Genomic DNA, 22783 nt, shown 5'->3' with positions numbered 1-22783 from the left:
ATAGGAAAAAAAAAAAATAGCATTCATTCAAATAGGTAATTATTAGTGTTAGGATTCTGAACATACATGGATTGACGAATGAGTCTGTGAGTGGTATACTTTCACAGGTCTTCCACACACTGTTGGGGTAACATTGGAACTGTAGAAGGCCACCATAGCTCTTGCCTCCTCTTCAGACGATAATTCCAAAAATGCCTGTTTCACACAACCAGCAATGCATTAGCTGTATTCATTAGGAGAATAAATGTCTGAATTGAAATTCTCTTTAAAATGTGAGACATTCAGGAACAAGGTAGGTTATGAGAAATCAGATTTTTTTCAGGACCACACCTCAGGTCTTGTGTCAAGAACCAGATATCGAATTACTTTTCCAAAAGGCTTGGCAAGAACCAGAATTTCATCAAGGAAGTTGTAGCCTCGCTTAAGTCCCACAACTCTGACAACCTTTAGTCCCTATGAATGAAAAACAAGTAGTTATGCTTGCAACTCAACACCAGGACATTCATTTGTGTGAAAATGAAATAATTGAAACCTGAAAAATACGTAGCTGGCTTATAAATTAAAATGTCATCAACATTGGTTTTGAAAAAAAAGGTGTACAAACCTCATTTCTGCCTGAGCTCTCTAAAGAAAGAAGAAAGAGAAAACAATTAAATAAATTAAAACTACATTTCACAGCATATTTAAGATTACGTGGGTAGGTTCCATGTGCAAATGTGTATAATGTCAGTGGTATTTAACAGAACGGAAATATTTTTTCATGCAATGGTAAAAAAGATGCAATTTTCTTTCTTTTCTATGACAATACTTTATTTTTCCAAAAACAATAATAACCAGTCAAGTTATTGCAACAGAACGTTATCAATGGCAAGTTGACATGAAGCACCTGAGTTCTCATCCCCCGATTTTGAGTGAGGATCCAGTCCATCGGCATCTTCTTCTTCTGCTACCTCATCCAAAGTCACAAAATCGTCCATGTTCTCTGGGAAATCCTGCTCCGTTGGCATTTCCTGTTGGAAACCGTTAAATTGAATTCTTGGATGTGATGTCCAATTAGTTAATAGTAAATCAGTTCATTCCAATCCCATGTGAACAACAAATGCCATAAAACATGCATGTGTTATGATGGAACAGAATAATAGAATAATTGAGTGAATGGTGGGGACTTACCTCGTCCTCCTCTGGCATCTCTGTGCTTTCAGTTGGCTCTGTTGTTCTCCCCTCATCTGGAAGAATTTCAGCTTCAGTCTGTGCAGCCTTAGCCTCTGATAGGGGCTCCTCTGCTATGGCATCCTTAGACCCCGCTGTCGGTGGAACTTCACAGGTCTCTTCCACAGTGTGTCGAGTCTCATCTAGATCAGGAACTGGCTCCTCTTGTTGGGCTGACGACTCTTCTTGTTCCATAATGGGCTCATCTGGGATCTCGGCCTGTTCTGCTTCTTGTATTTCAGCAGCTTCTTCACCGCCCCCTTCATCAGCTTCAATCACACCAGATATCTCTTCTCCGGGGCCTTCCCCGAGCCCAGCGCTGTGCTCCTGCTCCTCCTGTTTCTTAGCACTCTCTGTCTTGCTTTTGGAGCTCCTCTCACTGGTGGAGTCAGACCTCTGTTTTTTTGGAGATCCTTTCCTGCCAGTGCTGCTACTCTTTCTGTTTGTGTCCTCTCTCTCTGAACCGTGTCTGATGGGATTCACTCTGAGAGAATGATACGAATGATATTTTCATTGGCTGATGATCTTAAGTGTCAGTTCAGCCAAAAATGAAATAAGGTTTCCACTTGCCCAGAGTAGTATCTGTTTATCCACATCCCTGTAATGTGTTGTGGTGGTGACAAGATATAGTGGAACGGGACCTTTTGTAGTTTCAAAATTCATTGTTGGGGTATTAACAGGTTTAACTTTGACAAAAAGTTACATCCTACTAATAATCTGAACCATGAATTCTGAAGCTGCAACTTACTTTATTGAAGCACAGAAAACAAGTTGTTTTATTTAAACTACAAAGCGTTGCATTCCACAACATCCCCTCACCACCACTCAAGTTTCATATAAGTTCCCCTGCCTGCTACACAGCTGGTACTTTGTTAGATGTAAAACTAGTTTGATTGAAAGTTGCTGAAAATAAACTCTATGAATGTAATGCTTAAATCACTGGATTATATTTGTATATGGTTGAATTTCCGGTACAACATGGTACAACACATTTCAGCTAAAGTATCTGGATACTCAGATACCACTCTGGATTAGGGGAAACGTGCCTTAATTCATTTTTGAGTAAAGTGCCCATTTAATGTATAATTTCAGAACATTGAATACACAAAGAAACAAGATATCTTAGACATGGTTTCACACCACAGACTTCTTAATAATGAGATAATGAAACCTCATTCATATGACCCTGTCTCACTCACATTAAAGTCTTATACTTTTCACAGATGTTTAGCCGAATGCTTCTGCCCTTGATAGTGAGAGGATGCAGAGTGTAATACTTCACCATCATCTCAGCATCCTCTGGAGTTCCAAGCTGCACGAAAGCCTGTGAGCAGAGACGAAAAAACTGTAGCAACTGCTTTAGGCATGTCACATTTTACTGCCTTTGAAAGGTTCAGCACAGATATGACACCAAAACTGAATGGCAAAAACTTCATGATGCATCTTCAGACGGAGGCCTTTACTTGTTCATTTAAAAACAGGTATTTCTCCACAGTTCCAAAACGTCGAGCTACAGTCAGCAGCTCCCATTTCTTCTCTCGCTCTCTTGGCAGGTTGGAGAAGAAAACCACCCGACTCTGTGTGCCACCATCTGTGTTGCCTTTCTGTGGAGAGGGGGAAAATACATGGCTCTCAATTTCATTTCCTTATCAGTATATATAATTTCAAAGAGAAAGATGGGAATTGCTGCAGAACACTGATGCATTGCTCCATCCAGGCAACATCTGAATTATGTTAATCATGAAAAAGGCAGCAATTGCTTACTTTCATAATTAATATAAAGAAAAGGACATAGAGTCTACACTAACAAATCTCCAGTTACAAACTCATTAATCAAGTTAATCATTCTTCATGAAGACACAAATTACCATTCTTACCTCAAAAGGGAAACGTTCCCATGATAAAGAGATACAGACTGGTTTTCCGTGCATCACTGGCGGCTTCTGCTGGTAGCAATTCACCATTGCAGTTGCCTCTTCATGACTTTGCATTTCCAAGTATGCCTTAAACAGACAATACACATGCGGAGAAATTAATGCTGTTTCTGGGTGTAAAATTACCAAAGGTAATTACCAGAATTAAACCAAAGGTAATTTTAAATAGAATTAAAAAACATCTGAGGAAGTCAAAAAACATGGAAGTGATTTCAAAATCCAATTAAAGCTGAGTGTATTCTACATTATGGCAAAGAAAGAAAAAAAATGGTGCAGAAGAAAAATGTGTCATGTCCTTTTATACTGGGACTGTACCCGTTAAAAGTTTCAAGCATCACTGACTCTGTCGGCAAATAATATAAGCATGTTAACACCTAGAACAGCAATGAAAGCAGTGTAAGAACAGAATTTCAGCAACAGCATAACAGACCAAACTAGCCCCCTGGAGGAATCGCTGCTGAAGAATGACAGTAGATGCATGCACCCTTCATCCCATTTTCGACACAATGCAGTCACTTGGCTACTTCCTCCCCAAAACAGCTTATTTGGGCATTAAGGGCATGACAGCTTCCAGAAAAAACTCGAGTGAACTGTATCTACCTTGTTGATGCGCACCAGATGCTGACAGACGGTTCCAAATGGCTGGGCCAGTGACAGTAATTTGTTCAATATTATAGGTTTCCCTTCATTTTCTGCCACCACAACTCTAGTTCTCATCTAGGACAAAAAAAGTATTTCAGCAGAGCAGATATATTTGAAGCGGTCTTTTTTAAAATGTTTTTGATGAAGTTGAATGCAATAATAGGTCTGATAACTATACAATTATGGTTAAACATTTCCAATATGAACAGGCTTCATTTTCCTATGGCCTTGATTTCAAATGACTGTAAGGTAGTGAAAATGAACTGTAAGCAGTCCTTCCACCACAAAAAATGATACCTTCGGTGTTGTTAAAAGCGGCTGTTTTTGGTTTGACATTCCGGAACCTTGAAAGAAGAGAATAAAGGTGACAAATGATTAATGATGATTGCTCTCATTTCCAAACAATTATCCCAATTACTGCACTGGCAAGAAATTCAAGAAAGAAAAAAAACATGGCATAAGCAGGGCAGCAACAGGGTTATCATTTTAGAGAGCATGGATTACCCCAGTTGGAGTTCATCCCTCCTCTTTGTAGCCCCATGGGTGCAGGGCCCAGGATTCCATCAGATCGGTTAGTGCTATCCATTGCATGCAGCCCTGACCTGCAAGGGAGAAAATATACACAGTACCGTTACTTATTTTTTGACTGCCCCCCCCCCCACATGACAATCACATTCAGCGCTTCCACAACACAGTGCACCAATCAGGTGAAGAGATGGATGGGACAAACTCACCCTCTATTTGATTCCATGTGAGGATCCCAATCTGGATACCTGACAATATGTGTACAGACATGTTTGTGTTTTAGTTTTTCTTTTGAGTTGTTCCTGATAATATGTACAGTAAAGTCCACCATATTACTGTGATACCTACATCAGAGTTTTAAAATTCCCTAAAGTACTAAGCATATCAACTTTGAAGAACAGTTGTCTGCTACATGTACAAGAGTATATTTAACTGAAAAATGATCAAAGTTTCAGGGCATTAAAGTATTGCTTTGATTCTTTCAAAAACTGGAGCACAGGATGATCCTTCTCAACCGGAGCTTTATAGGTTCCCCATTTCTACCCCTTACTGCTTGAAAGATCAGGAGGAAGTTCAATATGCTGTATAGTATTGGTACATTTATACCAACCCTTTGACACAACTGGACATCATGGTTTACCCCAGGCTCAGATCTCCATAATCAAACTGAGATCAACATAATCTTATGTTGAAACATTCAATAACTGCGTGTAATCATGTTTCCACAAGGTTAGGTGCAAGCTATATCATGTGAACACAACAGCTTGTGGCTTCACCCTCCATTAACCATTTCTGTGGGGGAACCCCTGGGCCCAGTATTTCAAAATTTTTTATCTAGATCAGAATAATCCAGATTTTTTAAATCGCTTTCATTTTCATTCGTTCGATTTTCAGATAGGATAGTTCTGATCTAGATACCACAAGGTCAGGATTACAGAATCTAGATTTGCAGTCTTTGGATATGTCTATCTGTTGGTCAAAATAATGCAACACTTCATTAAGACAAACATGTTGGAAAATGCGTAATTCAGTTTGCATATTAGTCCTATTCATCTGCAGTAGTACAAAATACATGGGCCAAAGTCAGTCTAATTTCAAAATATCTACATCTTTAAAAACTAATTTAAAAAAATTTTTAAACGTCAGAACGCAACTATTTTGAGAGCATAGTATTTTCACTGATCAATCGACCCTAGTTAAAAAAAATGGTCTCTGACTGTCCAACTGGTCCATCTGGATTCGGGCATAGAATTTTCATAGAACTGTGATATTTTAGTTTTTGGACCTACCCACTAGGCAATTATTTTATCATTGATAACTTTTAGTGTTGTGGGTTCTTCTTGGAAATATTTTATTTTTCATTTAGAATGGATATTGTTTTGCAATGCTTTGTGTTAATGTGTAATCAATGGATAAAACAATTTATTAAAGATGTGCCATGTGTACCTTGAATCGATCCAGAATCCACCCTTTCAGTGGAATCAACATTTTCAGTATCAAAACTATCCTCACTTCCACCTTAGAATTTAGAAATACCCAAAACCAACATTTGATCTAGAGTCTAGGTAAAATTGGATTACAAAATCCTTATCCCAATTTTCAGCGTCAGCATTCTATTCGTGAAATACCCAATTTTGAGATTTAATCCTATCCGATTACTGGAATCCTATCCAGAAATGTTTTGAAATACTGGTCCCAGGACATAAAATACTTCTTGATGCATGCCATGAATTGCTAACAAGGGCTATAGGCACAAAAGATAAAGACTTACATCTGCAAGAGCTGTCTGCGATTTTCTGCATGGCGCAATCCATTAATGTGCTGGTTCCACTCCTGAAATATGAAATTGTGAGAATAATTTGTTTGAAAATAAACAAATCAGCCACATTCTCCTGGGTACACTGAACTGGTTCTCACTACAATAAATAAGGATAACTCAAATATACATAAGCCCACCACTTTCCGTTTTCACTCATCTTTAACACAGAATATTCAGATTTTATGGATGTCTGACTTAGAAAGACAAAATGCAAGCACTATCCTTTGACGCAGCACTGAAGATGCTGTGCTATAGCAAATAGCCAGATGCACCACAATACGAGAAACAGGTTTGCATACTTGGGTAATTTAGTGAAAAATCTACCAGCAATTTTGCTCAAACTTTGTGGAAATGTTCTCAATATATTCACATACTTTCCAGAGATATTGTCTCTTACAAAGAGGGGGTTGCACCCGAAAAGTAACTTGGGAGTGGAAATTGAGTTTTATGCCCATTTTGGAGCGTCATATCTTTGGCATTAAAGTAGGGGACAAACCTGAAAACGAGTACTCGGACACCATGTTCTGTCTATTTTCAGATTATCAACTCCGATTTTCATAATATTGCCCAGATAACACTGGCATTATATAATGTTTTAATAAATAATCTATTTGACTTCACTTTGCTTGTGGCTGTTCTTAACCAAGATATTCACTCGTATTTCAAGTTTGGATACCATACAACCAAGTGATACCGATGTAGGAAGCCATCAAATTGTTTTATTGTGAATTAAGCTTCACTTTGAAATTATCAAAACAGGCTAAGACATAGCAGTTAAAAAGGTATAATAGGCCTACTTGTTTAAGTACTCATTTTAAGTTTCATTTTGATCGGAAACTTTCTACCTTATCAACTACTTGAAAAGAACTTGAATATTGAACACTTTGATCAACTTTGGCATTGTATACTTTTTGAATAAATGATTCATTTGACTTCATTTTGCTTATGGCGGTTCTTAACCAAAATATTTACTTATCTTAGAAGTCTGGAAGTCATACAAGTGGTGCTGATGTAGTAAGCCATCAAATACTGAAAAAAATTGCCAAGTGCCACAATTTAGCAAAACCCTAAATGGTTTTGGGAAGATTTCATTTTCTCGTAAAACTGATGAGCCAAGAGCAGCAAAAGCTGTGGAGTAACAAATCCACTCTGCAAGAGGTGCCCATGAAAATACAAAGTTGAAAGTACATGGTAGCAGAAGTCGATGAATTTGAGTTGTGCTAAAAGCATGAACGCATATTTAATGTCCCTTGAACACGACTATTGCACAAAAGGGAGTATGGTAAAAAGAATGTATCTGGCAGCTTACTGGAAAAAACGGCAACTTTGTATTAAGCTTGTTAGGGTTCTTTAGGTGCAGTGTCAATGACTAAGGCAGCATCACACTGAAATCGCACACTGAAGCTGGTAGATATTGCATGGTCCATCATGTCTCAAGTTTCATTGAAAGTTTTCTAGAAAAATGTAAGTCAATATGTTCACACAAGAGGATGATGACTGAAGAATAACTCAAGCTTCATGGATGCAATTCTTAAGGAGGTCTTAACTCAAATTTCCCAATTTTCCAATTACCATTAATAGCTGGCCCCTCTTGGATGCATGTGTGTAATTTTTCACCAATAATAAACTGCATCCATTGATTTTGGATGACTGGATCAGTAGGAAGTCGATGTAAAGATTTGTTTTTACATTTACAGTCTAAAACGGCAGCACATCATCATAGGCATTGCTCTGTCGTGTACATGTTTGGGCAGTCCCCACTTGCAGATGGGTGGAGATATACGATTAGCAGGTAAAAAGATGATTGGTTGGCACAAGCAAGTGTATTTTATCTGTTGTTCAGATTTGGCCATTTTAAGAAGAAAATTGCTAAAATCTCAGTTACATCTAAAATGTTAAACTACTGCAAAAGAATCTACAACTCATGAATATCATTGTGTAAATTTTACACAATGATTTACTTTTGGTTTGACTGGGCAGTCAGGAAATGTGTACAACTCTGATGTTCTACAGTGTATTTGTTTTGTAACAAAATATCTGTATATGCTTTATATTTATTTTTTCAAGTAAACCAGAATGGGTTGTATAATTTAATGTTTGAGATACAAAACAAAAATAAAAATAGGGGGGGGGGGGGGGGGGGGGGATAAGTGCTTGGCTTTAACCAATGAAGCTAAAGCCTGAACAATTTATAAAGCATGAATGACAAATGTTCATACATATTCACACACCATTCACTTTGCTCAGTAAAGAAAATTACACATGTATTTTTGCACTGCTCAAAGAATGTTGAGAGGTGTGCTATTGAAGTAGCAGATATGAACACTGGTCCATAAGGTGCCGTGTGCCTGAAAACTGCTATACAATATGCTCACTCAAGGACTTGGTAACATGTTCCATTTAAAAATTGGGCATGCATGTCTGAGATTCACTTTTTCAATGGGTAAGCAAATAACTATGCATTTATTGTCACATGTTAAACAAAGTACTCACCATCATTGAATGGACATCAAAATCACAAAGAGAGCACACGTGTGGGAACATGTCGGGCATGACTCCCAAGAAGTCCTGCACTTTGCCTTGGGAGGGAGAGCCCATTCTTTTCTGCAGAAAGCCACTGTCAGATGCTGGGGAGGGACCCATCCCAAGGCCACCGTAGCGATCACGGGAAAGCTCTGAATATTGGCGGTCTCTGCTCATCCCGCCACTGCTGTTCTCACCATAGTCTATACGTTTGTAGCCCCGAGAGGGGCCCCCCTGCATGGAACCATAGCCATAATCCATTTGGGGGCCACGGGCTGAGACTTGCCCACCAGAAGTGCCCATGCGGCCAGCCGGGATATCCTCCCAGTTGTCACGAGATGCTCTGTATGAGTGCTCTGGAGAGATTGGGGGCAGGTCCCTGGAGCTGCCGCCCATGCGCCGGCTCGCCTCCAACTTGCGGTTCTTCAGCTGCATGATAAGTTGCGGCAAGGTGTCTATACTGATATTTTCTTCAGGCATTTGTGCCAGTGCATCTATGTCAGTGGGAGAGAGTCCCAGGCTGTCAAAGATTTTCATAGTGTTGGAAACATGGCCGCCACCATGAGGGGGCATCTGGGAGTTCTTGCCGTCCCCACTGCCCAGAGCTGAGGACATGCCGTAAGAGGGCTGGGAAGGGGTGCCATAGAGGGGGCGAGGATCATTCATGCTGAAATTAAGGGTCTCGGCAGCAGCCAGGAGCCCCCGTCCCACAGCAAAGCCTTTATGAGCACCGTCAGAGGGGTTCTTCTGGGACATTGCTGCACAAAGGTTGTGCAGTTACTCAGTGGATGATGGCACAAGAATGGTTTAAAGCTGGAAACTTTATTTTTCAATTCTCCAAGGGGAGAGGGCTGGGAAAGTCAAAGAAAAAAATAAACTTAGCACAAGAACAATTCCACTTCTGATATGATTTCTCTGCAGGGACACAAAAGGTAACACCCAACACACCTTCCACATGATAATCAATAAGAGAGCTGATCATGAGGAAAATTGGATTATGTGTATGTGATTTAACAAAGCCTAAGAACAGTCTGCAAAGTAACCCAATTAAGAAAAATGTCAAACTTCTGATTCGGAAAGTTGATGTTTGAGTGCCACAGATTTAAGAGCATATGTCAAAAGAAATTGCAATTGGTTGAAAGCAATGAAAGTGACTGTCAGAGAAAGTGGACATCCAATTTAGATGAAGGTTGATTTCTCACAAAGCTTAGTGCCGAATAGATTATCAAGAATGGAAGACTATGTAACATCCAGAGTGAAACGGTCAGTCAGGATAAGGTGCACAAATCAGGGCATGTCAGCTTGTAGCTGGTGTTTAGGAGGATGGATGAACACAAGGTATTACAGAATGATTTGGCCAAAATTTTCTAAAATTGCAAAATGGGATTATGCACAACATATAATCCCTGGCAACACGAACAGGAGTCTATTCATATGATTGACATGATTCTTTCCCTGACTTCATTCTTTAAGCAAAGAAATATCGTAACTTTGACACTGCGGGAGCCTGAGCCAACTGTAGAGGTGGTGACTGCGGTACACCTGCGCTAGCTAGCTAACTGGCTATCACTTATTAGGATTGGCACTTCCAATGTGAGCCACGAACAGTGAGGTGCTCAGGGGTGTTTTGACTGGAACCAGATAGTAAAAGTATAAGAAAAAGTAGGAAAGTCCTGATTAACATGACAATATGAAAGGAATACACCAACATTTTGGGAAATATACGAAATCTTTGACGAGACGTTTGATTTAATTTTTATTGTTGCGCATTCACTGGCTCAGTTTCCATGTTAGCATAACGTGTTAGCTTAGCATACTTGAAGACTTGAAGCCTATAGGCGTCTGTAGCCTACGTCAAAGTCAAGAAATACACCCTACAGCAACTTGGAAGCAGTCTTTTTTTACACAAGCTATCAGGTGTATTTGAAATTTCTTTTTCTTTTCTTTTTTTTTAAACGAGAGACATCGTTTTCAGAGAAGTTAGGTAGGCTACTGACTCCTATAGGCTTCAAGTCTTTATGCAAAGCTTACACATTAAGCTAACATGAATACCACCAAATGCACAAACATTTTAATGAAATTCCCATCTTGTCTGGTAAAGTCCGAAAAAAGGTATATTTCCCAAAATGTAGGTGTATTCCCTTTTAACTTGGCTCCTTGCTGGAAATTGCATGCCACCTTAAATGTTAGCATCGCTAGCACATAAACTGACAAAAAATAGTAACACGATGGCTAAATGAAACATTGCTTATAGTGTAGGCTGGAATTACACCAGGAGCACCCAAGCTAGTGGATTAGTTTTTATACAAGCCATGGTCTGGTGTGGTGCTCTGCACACAAGAGATATAGTTGGCATAGTTTCACTGTCAAGTCTTGGCAAATTAGTGTTAGTTAAATTAGTGTTGGCAAATTTGATTAAGCCATATTAAGTCAGATATAGCTGTACATGCCATAAGAATAAAAATTGTGTCATCATTGTGCTACATTACAAACAATTAAATGAAAAGGTAACAGATCCGATGTTAGAAAAGTGACCACATTTAGATGAATCAATCAAAGTTCTGATGAATCAATAGGCTCCTAGTTAGGTTGTTGAACATATTTGCTTTCGTTTTCATATTTTTCCACTGAAAAGTATCAATAGAATGCAGGTTAGTAATCGTTTTCTTTGTCTTTGAAATCCAAATTGTTAGTTTTAGTGACTGTGTCCCCACACTCACTAGTTAGGAGCCTATTGATTCACCTCCATCCTAAATCACTCAATTCATTCCATTACCACTTTTCTGTCATCATTTGCGATATAGCACAATAAGCACAACATGAACATAGTGCTTAATTATATCTGACATGTGGCTTCACAGTAAAAAAAGATTTTCGGATTCAAATTGATGTTTATTTGAATGATCCAATATCAATTCATTAAACCCCAAGATCGATCTTTTAACGTATGCTTTTTTTCTTGGAAGTGTGAAAACTTAATACTTGCACCAAGTTTCTGCTGACCTACAGAAACCACAGAATTATGAGCGGAATGTCAAGTTAGTCTCGCAAGGCAAGCCTTCGTTTCATGTAAGGAGAGCTGGCCACGTGAGCCATAAAGGTTTACATTTATTACGCACTTAAAGCAGTTTTCTGTTTTGGTTTATGCACTAGTATTTCCCCTACCATAAACTCACATGCCGCCCAGCTTGGGGAAAGAAAAACTATCAAAAGATGTACATGAGATGACAGATTTGAATTTCAGCATTTATTTCCTTGTATTGCTATCTTGATTTGTTAAAAGCAACTTAGAACATATCACCTTTTGTATCAGACCACCCAAATATTTCAGTGAGCAAAAGTATTGGAACATGTAACTGACAGGAGTTTCTTGTTCCCCAGATGTGTCCTGTTAAGATTGATTGGTTACACAATAAATGGTTCTGAAATTCTACTCTTGGTTTTAGCCTTGGCTTTTGCCTGTGAACACTGCATTTGTGTTAGAAAAGATAAACCAACATGAAGACCAGAGCTGTCTGAGGAAAAATGTTAGCTATTCTGAAGCTTAGAAAAAAAGGAAAATCAATCAGAGCGATTGCACAAGCATTGGGGATAGCTTGCACAACTTGGAATGTCCTGAAAAAGTAACAGACATCGAACAGGTTGACCAAGAAAAACAAGCAGTTGATGACAGAAACATTGTGAGAGCTGTGAAGAAAACCCAAAAACATCAGTCAGTGACATCACAAAGTCTCCACAGGGCAGAGGTGAAGGTCTCTCAATCAACTGTTTGAAGAAGACTTCGAGAGCAGCAATATAGAGGCTATAACACAAGATGCAAACAACTCATCAGTAGTAAGAATAGGAAGGCAAGATTACAATTTGCAAAGATGTACAGAGATGAGCCACAAAAGTTCTGGAACAAAATTTTATGGACTGATGAGACCAAGATTAACCTCTGCCAAAGTGATGGAAAAGCCAAAGTATGGAGAAAGAAGCAATCTGTTCATGATCCAAAACAACAAGCTCATCTGTAAAGCACGGTGGAGGAAGTGTCATGGCTTGCATGGCTGCTTCTGGAGTGGGCTCACTAATCTTTACTGAAGATGTAACTCTTGATGGTAGCCACAGGATGAATTCAGAAGACTACAAAAACATTCTGTCTGCCAACTTACAGAGAAATGCGTCCAAACTAATTGGGAGGAACTTCATCAGGCAATAAGACAATGACCTAAAATACACTGCCAACACAACAAAGGACTTCATTAGGGAGAAATAGTGGAAGGTTTTAGACTGGCCAAGTCAATCACCAGACCTTAACTGAATTGAGCATGCATTTCATGCCCCCCCAAAACAAACAACTGAAAGAGGCTGCAGTAAATGCCTGGTAAAGCATCACAAAAAAAGAATGCAAGTGTTTGATGTCAATGGGTTGCAGGCTAGATGCAGTTATTGCAAGCAAGAGATATGCTACCAAATATTGTTCTTTTCATTTACTTAAATATTCTCTGTTCCAATACTTTAGCTCACCTACAAATTGTGTGGTCTGATACCAATGCTGCTATATTCAAAGTAGTTTAACACATCTAGTTGCAAATATGAGGAAATTCTGAGCTCTCGTCTCCTGTCCATCTTTTTATCTCAACCCAAAATGTAATCAGTGTATTGCAAAAACAAAAGAATTGGTCGAGCAGCCTAATTCATTGGACAGTGACACATTTTGCCGTTTTGGTTCTGTACTACAGTGCTTTGAGTTTGAACCGTTTAGAAATAATTTAACATAAAAGATTTGTGAATAATAAAATTAGGTGAAATGTTGGTCGCAAAGAATTGTGGTTCACCACCTTTCTAGTGACCACGGTTGTTCACTAAATTTTACGGTGCATTGTGGGATGATTCTAGTGCTCTCAAAACGTGAGTAAAATACGTGTATTTTTTAATTCAGACACGAGAACATGATGGATGACGGCCAATGTAGTTAATAGTGAGCCATTTCGGGCACAACCTATACCAGCTGTTCACCTCAAAAACTGGTCCCACTGGCAACCAGTTGTTCACGGTATATTTTTCAAGTCCCATGGATGACCAGTTTGGCGGCTCATTAAAAGCTGTAACATCATCCAGTAGCATGGGCGCCGCATAGCTGCCGCTATGTGGGCCGACGTTTCGTTTCTGGTGTAATTCCAGCCATTAGTTAATGCAGAAACCGCGATACTCCCTGGTTTTCTAGTCTAAGTATAGTCTACGCACTAATGACCAACACGTGTGCAAGTCTAGTTATGGATTCAACTTAAGTAAACAAGTTTATTTAGTAACTTACGAGCTAGACTGGATATTGTGGTTACACTATGACTAACACTAGCTAGCTATCGTTATTCGTTGGAAAAAATAAGGTTCTACGTAGCCAGCTCTAGCGTTTGTTGCGAGATCAACCAGTCGGTTTAATCACCGAGTAATAAAGTGTTAGTGTAGTGTTATGTGCTAGCAAGCTGGCTATTGTATTGGCTAGTTATGCAATTCGTCAAATCCTTAGCGTTTAGCTCGTAAACCGACTTCGGAGCTGTGTTAGCTAGCTAGCTAACGTTACCTCGTCGACGCAGATCAGGCTCCAGCTAATTCAGTGCTCTGAGGTATTGTTCAAGGAAAATGTCCAAAAGGTAAGGTTACCGATCTATACAATAATACACACAAATCGAAATATTTCAATAATATTCACTTAATTACATATCTCTATACATAGGCCTTACCTCGCGAACAACACGCCACAGAGAATATGAGGAAACGTCGGGGAACCAGAACGGTTTCTCTTTAGTGTTTTAAAAAGCGGGATAGACCACACACAGACATATTACCGCCACCTACCGTACTGGAGTGTCGATGATAACCTTGGCTGCCCCTTTATTTTGAATTCTGAATAACTGGAGGCTTAATATGGAAGCATATCCGCCCAAATTGAAATAAAAATGCAAATTCTCAATTACATTTATTTTTCATTCAGTATGTCATAATTACGATAAAAATGCAAAATCCCGCTTTGTATTTTAAGTTAATGTACGCACTTTATCTGACAGTATTAAAATGTAAATGCAAAGTCCACTTCGACTTCAATGTCGACAACAATGAGTTTTTCTCTGACTCCTAACGGTCGTCAAGAGAGGAATTTCAGCAACAAACACTCTCAAAACAAAACATGCACTGTTTTGGAAAGTTGACATTGACCTGCCGTCTTTTCTTAGTGTTCTAGTAAGAAAATGTTCGCCGAACAGGTGATTTTATGAAATCTTGACTTTGGTGTGCTACACAACACTTTATATTTGTAGTCTTTTTGAAATTTTCAATTTAGCTAACCAACTCTATTATGAGCAAGCAACTTATTTGGCTATGGAACTAGCTGGATATATAACTAGTATACCACAAACGATGCAACTGCAACTTACAGTTTGAGACAAATAAAGATTTAGCTAAACACGCACGATTCAGCTAACTATGGCTAATTTGCTTGTTGCTACCGAACTGGTATTGTTTTATGACTAGATATGTAGCTAGTCTTCGCTTGGATAATAAGCAATAGTACACAGAGAACTGAGAACATTCAGTAGGTGGCACTAATTTTGGTTTTTTCAAACCATATCTATATGGTTCGAGTTTGTATTGCGGATGAATGGACTTAAAAATATTGAAGAAGGTGGATGGAATTGGGTGGGAAGCAAATGGTGTTTTTATAGATGGCCTCAAAGTTGGGAAATTTCCATTAAGAGAAAGCTACATCAAAGGGGGGTTAGTGGAGTCCCATATTCTGCGGAAGCGGTTCGTTTCTTGGAGTTGGAGGGTGTAAGACAAATTGCTTGTATTTGTGCATTAAAAATCAGAGGATTCAGCACTACAACTGTAAAATGTTCTCCATTTAGGGAAAGGGGTGATTCGTGGGGTCCCATTTTCAGTTGAAATGATTGTTTCTTTGAGATGGAGGGAGTTTGTGGGCCGAGGTGGCTGAAAAATTATAGGGACAAAAAGGAACAGGATAGCAGGCATCCCAGCTCCCCTGGAAGGTCCAAGTCTCCCGGAATTTGTCACCTGCTCCCTGATACCTGCAAATGGGCAGAAGTCTCCTGCAAATCAGCAACCTGCACCACAGGCAGAAGTGAAGTTAAGAAATAGGCATGATCCTGTTGCGAATTGCCAATTAGTCAGAAATTAAAGGCATACTATGCAGGATGTTCACCTTAACAATAAATACAAAATAGCTCAGTCTTTACTATGATACACTGGCAGCCTGTGTCTGTGTTCACTTCTGATCAATACCTTGCTTGTATACTTGTATTTGTTAAAACTGTTCTGGATGTTTCTTGGCACGGCCCTTTTCTCTTTCTGTGCTATATCTGAAAAGCATGTGTCCTGTACACTGAACTCATACACTCTATGGTCCAATAAAAGGAGGAGGGCAACATGAGACGTGTATGGATTGGCCACTACAGTGCATTAGCTGGGTTTGAAAGCGATAGCCTTGGTGGGTTTGAAAGCGAAGCAAGTGGCAGGCCAGCTTTTGGTAACATTAGGTTGCTGCCGTTATTCATCAATAAATTCAGTATTGTATCAGCTAGCTGGCCATGATAGCTGGGTCCTCTGCACAGTACTACTGCTTATTTTCAGGAGATTCTGATGGTGTATTTCCTCCATGAGGACATGGACCTCATGATGAAGTCCAGAAGACACAGATGTTTATCAGACATCTGAAGTCTTCTGAAAATAAAAGCGACAAGAGTTTGTGGGTGGTTTCTGGTCTGCTTATGTCACGGAATTATGCAATGCTAACTTCCAGGCAGGCGAGAGCAGACTGAAAATTGTAAAATTGTATAGATCAGGGAAAAGGTATAAATCTATAAAAGGGTATAAAGTATAAACAGCACAGCAAGGAGGTCCTGGGTTCGAATCCCAGTTGGCCGAGGCCTCTCTGTGTGGACTTTGCATGTTCCCCCCGTGTTTGCGTGGGTTTCCTCCGGGTACTCCGGTTTCCTCCCACAGTCCAAAGACATGTAGGTTAGGCTGATTGGAGAGTCTAAATTGCCCGTAGGTATGAGTGTGTGAGTGAAGATGTGTGTGCCCTGTGATGGACTGGTGACCTGACCAGGATGTATTCCTGCCTTTCGCCCAATGTATGCTGGGATGGGCTCCAGCCCCCCTGCGACCCTGTTCAGGATAAGCGGGTTAAGATAATGGATGGATGGATGGATGGAAGTTTGGAACCACTTGGATTCTTCCTAGAACAACCGAGTAACCAGGCAAGAAGGGCCTTGGTCAGGGAGGTGAGCAAAAACCCATCCTCTGCAGAGATGGGAGAACCTGCCTTAAGAGGATGGCCATCTCTGCAGCACTCCATCAATCAGGCCTTTATAGTAGAGTGGCTAGACGGAAGCCACTCTTGAGTAAAAGGCATATTATAGCCTGCTTGGAGTAAGCCAAATGGCATTTAAAGAACCCTGAGAGACAAAAATTGCTCTCTTTGGACAGAACTCCAAGCACTTCTCATTACCTGGTTAATACCATCACTCTAGTTATGCATGGTGGTGGCAGCATCATGCTATGGGTGTGCTCAGTGACAGGGACTGGGAGACTGGTCAGAATTTAGGGATGAATGCAGCCAAATACAGAAAGGTCCAGAGTGCAAGTGACCTCAGACTGGGGCGATGGTTCACCTTTCAGCAGGACAATGGCCTGAAGTATACAGCCAAGACAATGCTGGCTTCGGGGCAAGTCTCTGACTGTTCCTGAGTGGCCAAAGCACAGACTTAAACCCCATAGAACATCTGTGGGGAGACCTGAAGATGGCAGTTCACAGACGCTTCCCATCCACTCTGACAGAGCTTGAGAGGATCTGCCAGGAAGAATGGGATAAACTGCCGAAATCCAGCTGTTCAAAGCTTGTAGAGACTTGAAGTTGTAATTGCTGCCAAAGAGGTTTCTGAATTAAGGGTCTGAATACTTACATAAATGAGAGATTTCAGTTTTTGAATTAGAAAAAAAAAAAATTCTAAAAACATTCTCACCTTGTCATTATCACTTTGCAAGACTTGTATGAATGAGCTATTGGTGTATTGTATTCTTCTTTTAGTTATGGGGACATGACCTGGGCCACAAACCACTCACTCTGTTTAGAGGTGACAGGACTTCATGAGGCAAGTGAACATCCTGGGTTGAGTACCAATGGACATAAATGTCTCTACCTGGTAGGAGGACACTTTCTATGCAGCAAATAGAGACAGTCACTGACATTTTGGAACCAGTCCAAGAACTGATCCAGGATACCGCATAAAACTCAGGTGGAGGTCAACCTGGCAAACGGATCATGAGGATCCTGACCAGTGCTTCTACACGATCAGCTCAGGAGGCCTACAACTGGTGGGATTGGGTCTACCGAGGGTGTGTCATTGCCAGTCTGCTTGTCTTCACCCGCGTCCAGTGTTGCTCGCCTCCTTGAGATCAGCATTGAACACTTGTTGTGCTTGGACCCCTTTCAGGGAACCATAATGTTTGGGACACATGGTTTCACGGGTGTAATTGCTCAGGTGGGTTTAATTAATGCAGGTAAGAGAGCTAAGAGAGTATTTCCTCTAGTCTTTTGATCACCTTTGGAAACTATTATTGCCATTGAGGACCAAATGTGTGCCAATGAAAGTCAAAGAAGCTATTATGAGACTTAGAAACAAGAATAGAACTGTCAGCGACTGTGGCCAAACCTTAGGCTTACCAAATTCAACAGTTTGGAACATAATCAAAACGAAAAGAGAGCACTGGTGAACTAAGGGACTAGCAGGCCAAGAAAGACCTCCACAGCTGATGACAGAATTTCCTCCATAATGAAGAAAAATCCCCAAACATCTGGCTGACAGATCAAACACTCTTCAGGAGTCAGGTGTGGATTTGTCAATTACCACTGTCTGCAGAAGACTTCTAGGTATGGGTCAATGACGTGACATGTCCATTTTGGTGTCGAAAACATTTTTATAATAAAAAATATATATACTTTTAAATTAAAACTACACTATATCACTCAATTCTCTCATCTTTATTGTATTTATTATGAGTAATGGAAATTTAAGGAGATATTGAGCTCAAAAGTGCCAAAATGTCATTCGGGATAACTGTCCGCACCTAAAATCAAAGCGTAAAAATGCTCCAAAAACATCAAAAACCTTGATAAAACCTTAAATCTACCCATTGGGCATAATTGTGTAAGTGTTTGCATGGATGTGTCAACATATTGTGAGGATTCTGAACTTCATTTCATTTTTATGCATGAAACATTTTTGTCCCCACATTGGGATGAATGGCACAGTTGCCATTCGGGATAACAGACATTCAGGAGCAATTTTACCATATAAGGCAATGTGATAGTCATGTGACAGAATGTTGCATCAGAAAGAAGATTCCCAAGACCCCCAGGCTGTGCAACAAGGTTAGTAAAGCTCTCCTAACATTTTTATAATTTGACCTTTTCGGTCACTGGTGCACTATGATCCAAAATCCAGTGTCATACGGGACAACACTTAAAACACATTAAACCTGTTGTTTTATTTCAAATTTGCATATTTGATGTGAAAGATGACATTAAAAGTTGTAGGTCAAGGTCATAGTTTTCCATAGGTGGCCAAGTAATTGCCTGTTAAATAAGTTCAAGCAGTTTGTTTGTCATTCGGGATAACGGTTTCTTTGTTATCCCACAATGACATTTGTTACTTCGAATGACACATGCATAGTTTTATTGTTTTTATGACTATTTTAAAGCTTGTAGGCATAAAGTATATATTTATATTTTGTATTAATAACATATTTAACACATCTCAGGGGTGCCAGTCGTATGCTACCATATCTGATAGCCTCCGCCATGATGAAAGAGCTGTGTGGGCACACCTTGAGCCTATTCTGAAGGAGGTGAAGGAGCAAAATCCCTCTGTCACCACTCTCCACTTCATGAGTGACGGTCCTGTGACGCAGTACAGGAATAAGAGGAACTTCTACCTGCTCAGCACACTTCCATTCCTTTGGGGATTCAAAGAAATTACCTGGAACTACTCAGAAAAGGCCCATGGTAAAGGCGCTCCCGATGGAGTCGGTGGAGCAATCAAACGTTGTGCCGATGACATTGTGAAAATGGGAACAGATATCCAGACACCAAAGGATCTCTACTGCACACTACAGGAGAACACAAGCTCAACTATAAGGTACTTCTGGATATCTGAAGATGACGTGTCCAGACATGATGATGCAGTGCCAAGTCAGTTGCCAGTTGTTAAAGGCACCATGAAACTACATCAGGTTGCCTCACAAACCCCGGGGAACATCAGTCACAGAGAGCTGTCCTGCTTTTGCAGCCGAGGAGGGAGCCATTGTAACTGCTATGGTCCAGTTGATGTGGACTTCAATCAAGAAGGATCTGAAGAGACTGCCTCCACAAGCTCAAACTCAACACGGTTCAACCAAGAAGGATCTGAAGAGACTGCCTCCACAAGCTCAAACTCAACACTGCAGCCCACACAAAACAACACACCAGATTTAGTCGGTAAATTTGTTGTTGTGAAATACGATGACCAACTTTTGGTCGGACAAGTTCTTCATCTGGTGGAGAATGAAATTGAGGTGAGCTGCATGAGACAAACTGCCGGAAAGAACTCATTTATGTGGCCAGAAACATGTGATGTCATCTTTTACTACATGTCTGATGTGCAAGCAGTCATCTCAGAGCCAGAGCCATCCACCAATCACAGCTCAAAACTATGCAGCCCAGACTGGGAAAAATTCAAAGAGATGATGTAAATGTGCAGTTCCACCCACAGAGAATACTTGGATTAGAGATTAGATGGGGAGATCTCACCCAAAATGAGGTATTTTAACTGAATGTTACATGTAGCCTAATTCAAGAGAACATATGAAGCCAATTTTTAAGGCAACATTCCAGATTATATAGCTACAGTATGTTGACAATTTTATTCAATCAAAAAGTTCTACTTTTCAGTGTTGATGATGAAAATGTTAATGAAGAATACATGGATTAGAGAATAGATGGGGAGATCTCACCCAAAATGAGGTATTTTAAATGAAAGTTTTAGTTACAAGGCCATGTAGCCTAATTCAAGAGAAAATATCAAGCCAATTTTTAAGGCAACATTCCAGATTATATAGCTACAGTATGTTGACTATTTTATTCAATCAAAAAGTTCTACTTTTCAGTGTTGATGAAAATGTTAATTGATATGAAAATGTTAATGACTTGATACTGACTTGTCATGAATGACTTACACTACTACTGTTGCCTACATGTTGATACCTTTTACAATGGCTGATGTTTACTGTATATGAAATGGTTAATGTGTTCAAAATGCTAAGATTAGTGTTTTTAAATCTTAACATGTTTTACTAAGGCAACATATAAAAAATGTTAAATGTAAGTGTAATGCTTAAACATATCAAATAAAGTTAAATGTTAAGTGTAATGAATGTCTACTCACTACTGATTATTTAAATTTGACAAGTTGCCTCTTACTTTGTATTAAATATAGAATGAGTAGCCCATTTAAATACACCGTTGTTGCTGAAACTACCTTTAGTGATCATCCCATGCAAAATCTCACAGTATGTCATTCGGCATAACGATGCCCGTCAGGCGGGATAACACGGATTTCTCTTGAAATATTACATAATTCAGTTTTCTTTAGTTGAGAATACAACAATAATCTTAACCCCTTTACTGGATTGCATTTTTTAGACATTTTCCAGCTTTTTTCACTTTTAAGTTTTGGGTGATAAACATCGACAAATGAGCCTGTGTCAGTAGAAAAGCCTACATTTCTGATATTGTGATGGAATTTTGATTTCCTGAGCAGAACATGTTTGTTGATATCAAACTATGGATATCTATAAACTATTGTATGCTGATAAAAATAAATAATCAAATTATTAGAAAATCCCGAATGACATTTTTGATGGGAAAAATCTAATTGTTAATAATTAAAATGCATAAATTATATTCTTAGAGAACAAAACTTGTTGAAATATATACACAACTTTCTAAAGAAGCTAGAAAGAGAATTTTTTCTCATTTTTAAACCCTTATTCGTCACTGACCCGTATACTTGCACACAGTTTTTGAAGGAATTCAGCAGGTAGGTTGTTCCAAACATCTTGGAGAACTAGCCACAGTTCTTCGGTGAATTTATGCAGCCTCAAATGCTTCGGTCCCTTCATGTAATCCCAGACACACTCGATGATGATGAGATCAGGGCTCTGTGGGGATTAATACCATTACTTCCTGGACTCCTTCATATTCTTTACGCTGAAGACAGTTCTTAATGACATTGGCTGTATGTTTGGGGTTGTCCTGCTGCAGAATACATTTGGGGCCAATCAGATGCCTCCCTGATGGTATTGCATAATGGATAAGTATCTCCCTTTACTTCTCAGTATTGAGGAGACCCAAACTGGCAAGGAACCTCCACTATGCTTCACTGTTGCCTGCAAACTGCCTTCTGCTACTGCAAAATATTTCAAATTGACTCATCAGTCCAGAGAACCTGCTGCCATTTTTCTGCACCCCAGTTCCTGTGTTTTTGTGCATAGTTGAGTCGCTTGGCCTTGTTTCCACATCGGAGATATGGCCACAATTCTTCCATGAAGACCACTCCTGACCAGACTACTCTGCACAGAAGATGGATGTACCTGGGTCCCACTGGTTTCTGCCAATTCTGAGCTGATGGAGCTGATGGCACTGCTGGACATCTTCCAATTGCGAAGGGAAGTAAGCATGATGTGTCTTTCCTTGGCCGACCACTGCATCTACTGTCCTCAACATTGCCCATTTCTTTGTGCTTCTTCAACAGAGTTTGGTCAGCACATCTGGAAACCCCTGTCTGCCTTGAAATGTCTGTGTGGGAGAGACCTTGCTGATGCAGTATAACTACCTTGTGTCTTGTTGCTGTGCACAGTCTTGCCAGTGTATGACTTCTGACATGAAACTGTCTTCAGCAACCACACCATGGAAGCAGATTTTGGCTGTTCCTCACCCAGTTTTAACCCTCCTACACAGCTGTTTCTGTTTCAGTTAATGATTGTGTTTCAGCCTACATATTAAATTGATGATCATTAGCTCCTGTTTTGTATA

The 22783-nt window shown here is 39.8% G+C and overlaps 2 protein-coding genes across 2 annotated transcripts in view; one reads left to right on the top strand and one right to left on the bottom strand.

Annotated features, from left to right (window-relative positions):
• LOC133123444 (uncharacterized) overlaps positions 1-14466 on the bottom strand; it is a 37895-nt gene extending 23429 nt beyond the window's left edge. The window contains exons 1-16 of the mRNA XM_061233909.1: positions 14379-14466; positions 14219-14256; positions 8623-9503; positions 6082-6143; positions 4520-4558; positions 4290-4387; positions 4083-4129; positions 3744-3860; positions 3087-3212; positions 2673-2813; positions 2409-2533; positions 1171-1693; positions 887-1010; positions 605-624; positions 331-453; positions 67-195 (exon numbers count right to left, since the gene is read on the bottom strand). Of these exons, the coding sequence (XP_061089893.1) occupies positions 67-195; positions 331-453; positions 605-624; positions 887-1010; positions 1171-1693; positions 2409-2533; positions 2673-2813; positions 3087-3212; positions 3744-3860; positions 4083-4129; positions 4290-4387; positions 4520-4558; positions 6082-6143; positions 8623-9408 (2460 nt within the window). The 5' untranslated portion in view covers positions 9409-9503; positions 14219-14256; positions 14379-14466. The remainder of the gene's footprint in view (positions 1-66; positions 196-330; positions 454-604; positions 625-886; positions 1011-1170; positions 1694-2408; positions 2534-2672; positions 2814-3086; positions 3213-3743; positions 3861-4082; positions 4130-4289; positions 4388-4519; positions 4559-6081; positions 6144-8622; positions 9504-14218; positions 14257-14378) is intronic.
• Positions 14467-17974: 3508 nt separating this feature from the next.
• Positions 17975-21042, top strand: LOC133123443 (uncharacterized). The gene is made up of 3 exons (XM_061233908.1): positions 17975-18048; positions 19048-19084; positions 19474-21042. Exons 1-3 carry the CDS (start codon positions 17975-17977, stop codon positions 20440-20442), a joined length of 1080 nt encoding a protein of 359 aa, XP_061089892.1. The 3' UTR covers positions 20443-21042.
• Positions 21043-22783: the final 1741 nt, after the last annotated feature.

The sequence above is a fragment of the Conger conger genome, chromosome 3 (genome assembly GCF_963514075.1).
Source record: "Conger conger chromosome 3, fConCon1.1, whole genome shotgun sequence".
Lineage (NCBI taxonomy): Eukaryota > Metazoa > Chordata > Actinopteri > Anguilliformes > Congridae > Conger > Conger conger.
The sequence above is the reverse complement of the archived record's forward strand: the minus strand, read 5'-3'. Positions and strand labels throughout refer to the sequence as shown.

Bases quoted from the DNA above. Each gene is read 5' to 3' on its own strand.
- LOC133123443 (XM_061233908.1), top strand. From the start codon at position 17,975: ATGAGGATCCTGACCAGTGCTTCTACACGATCAGCTCAGGAGGCCTAC. The intron at 18,049-19,047 runs GTGTGTCATTGC...ATGTTGCATCAG, and splicing joins TGGGATTGGGTCTACCGAGG to AAAGAAGATTCCCAAGACCC. The intron at 19,085-19,473 runs GTTAGTAAAGCT...AACACATCTCAG, and splicing joins CCCCCAGGCTGTGCAACAAG to GGGTGCCAGTCGTATGCTAC.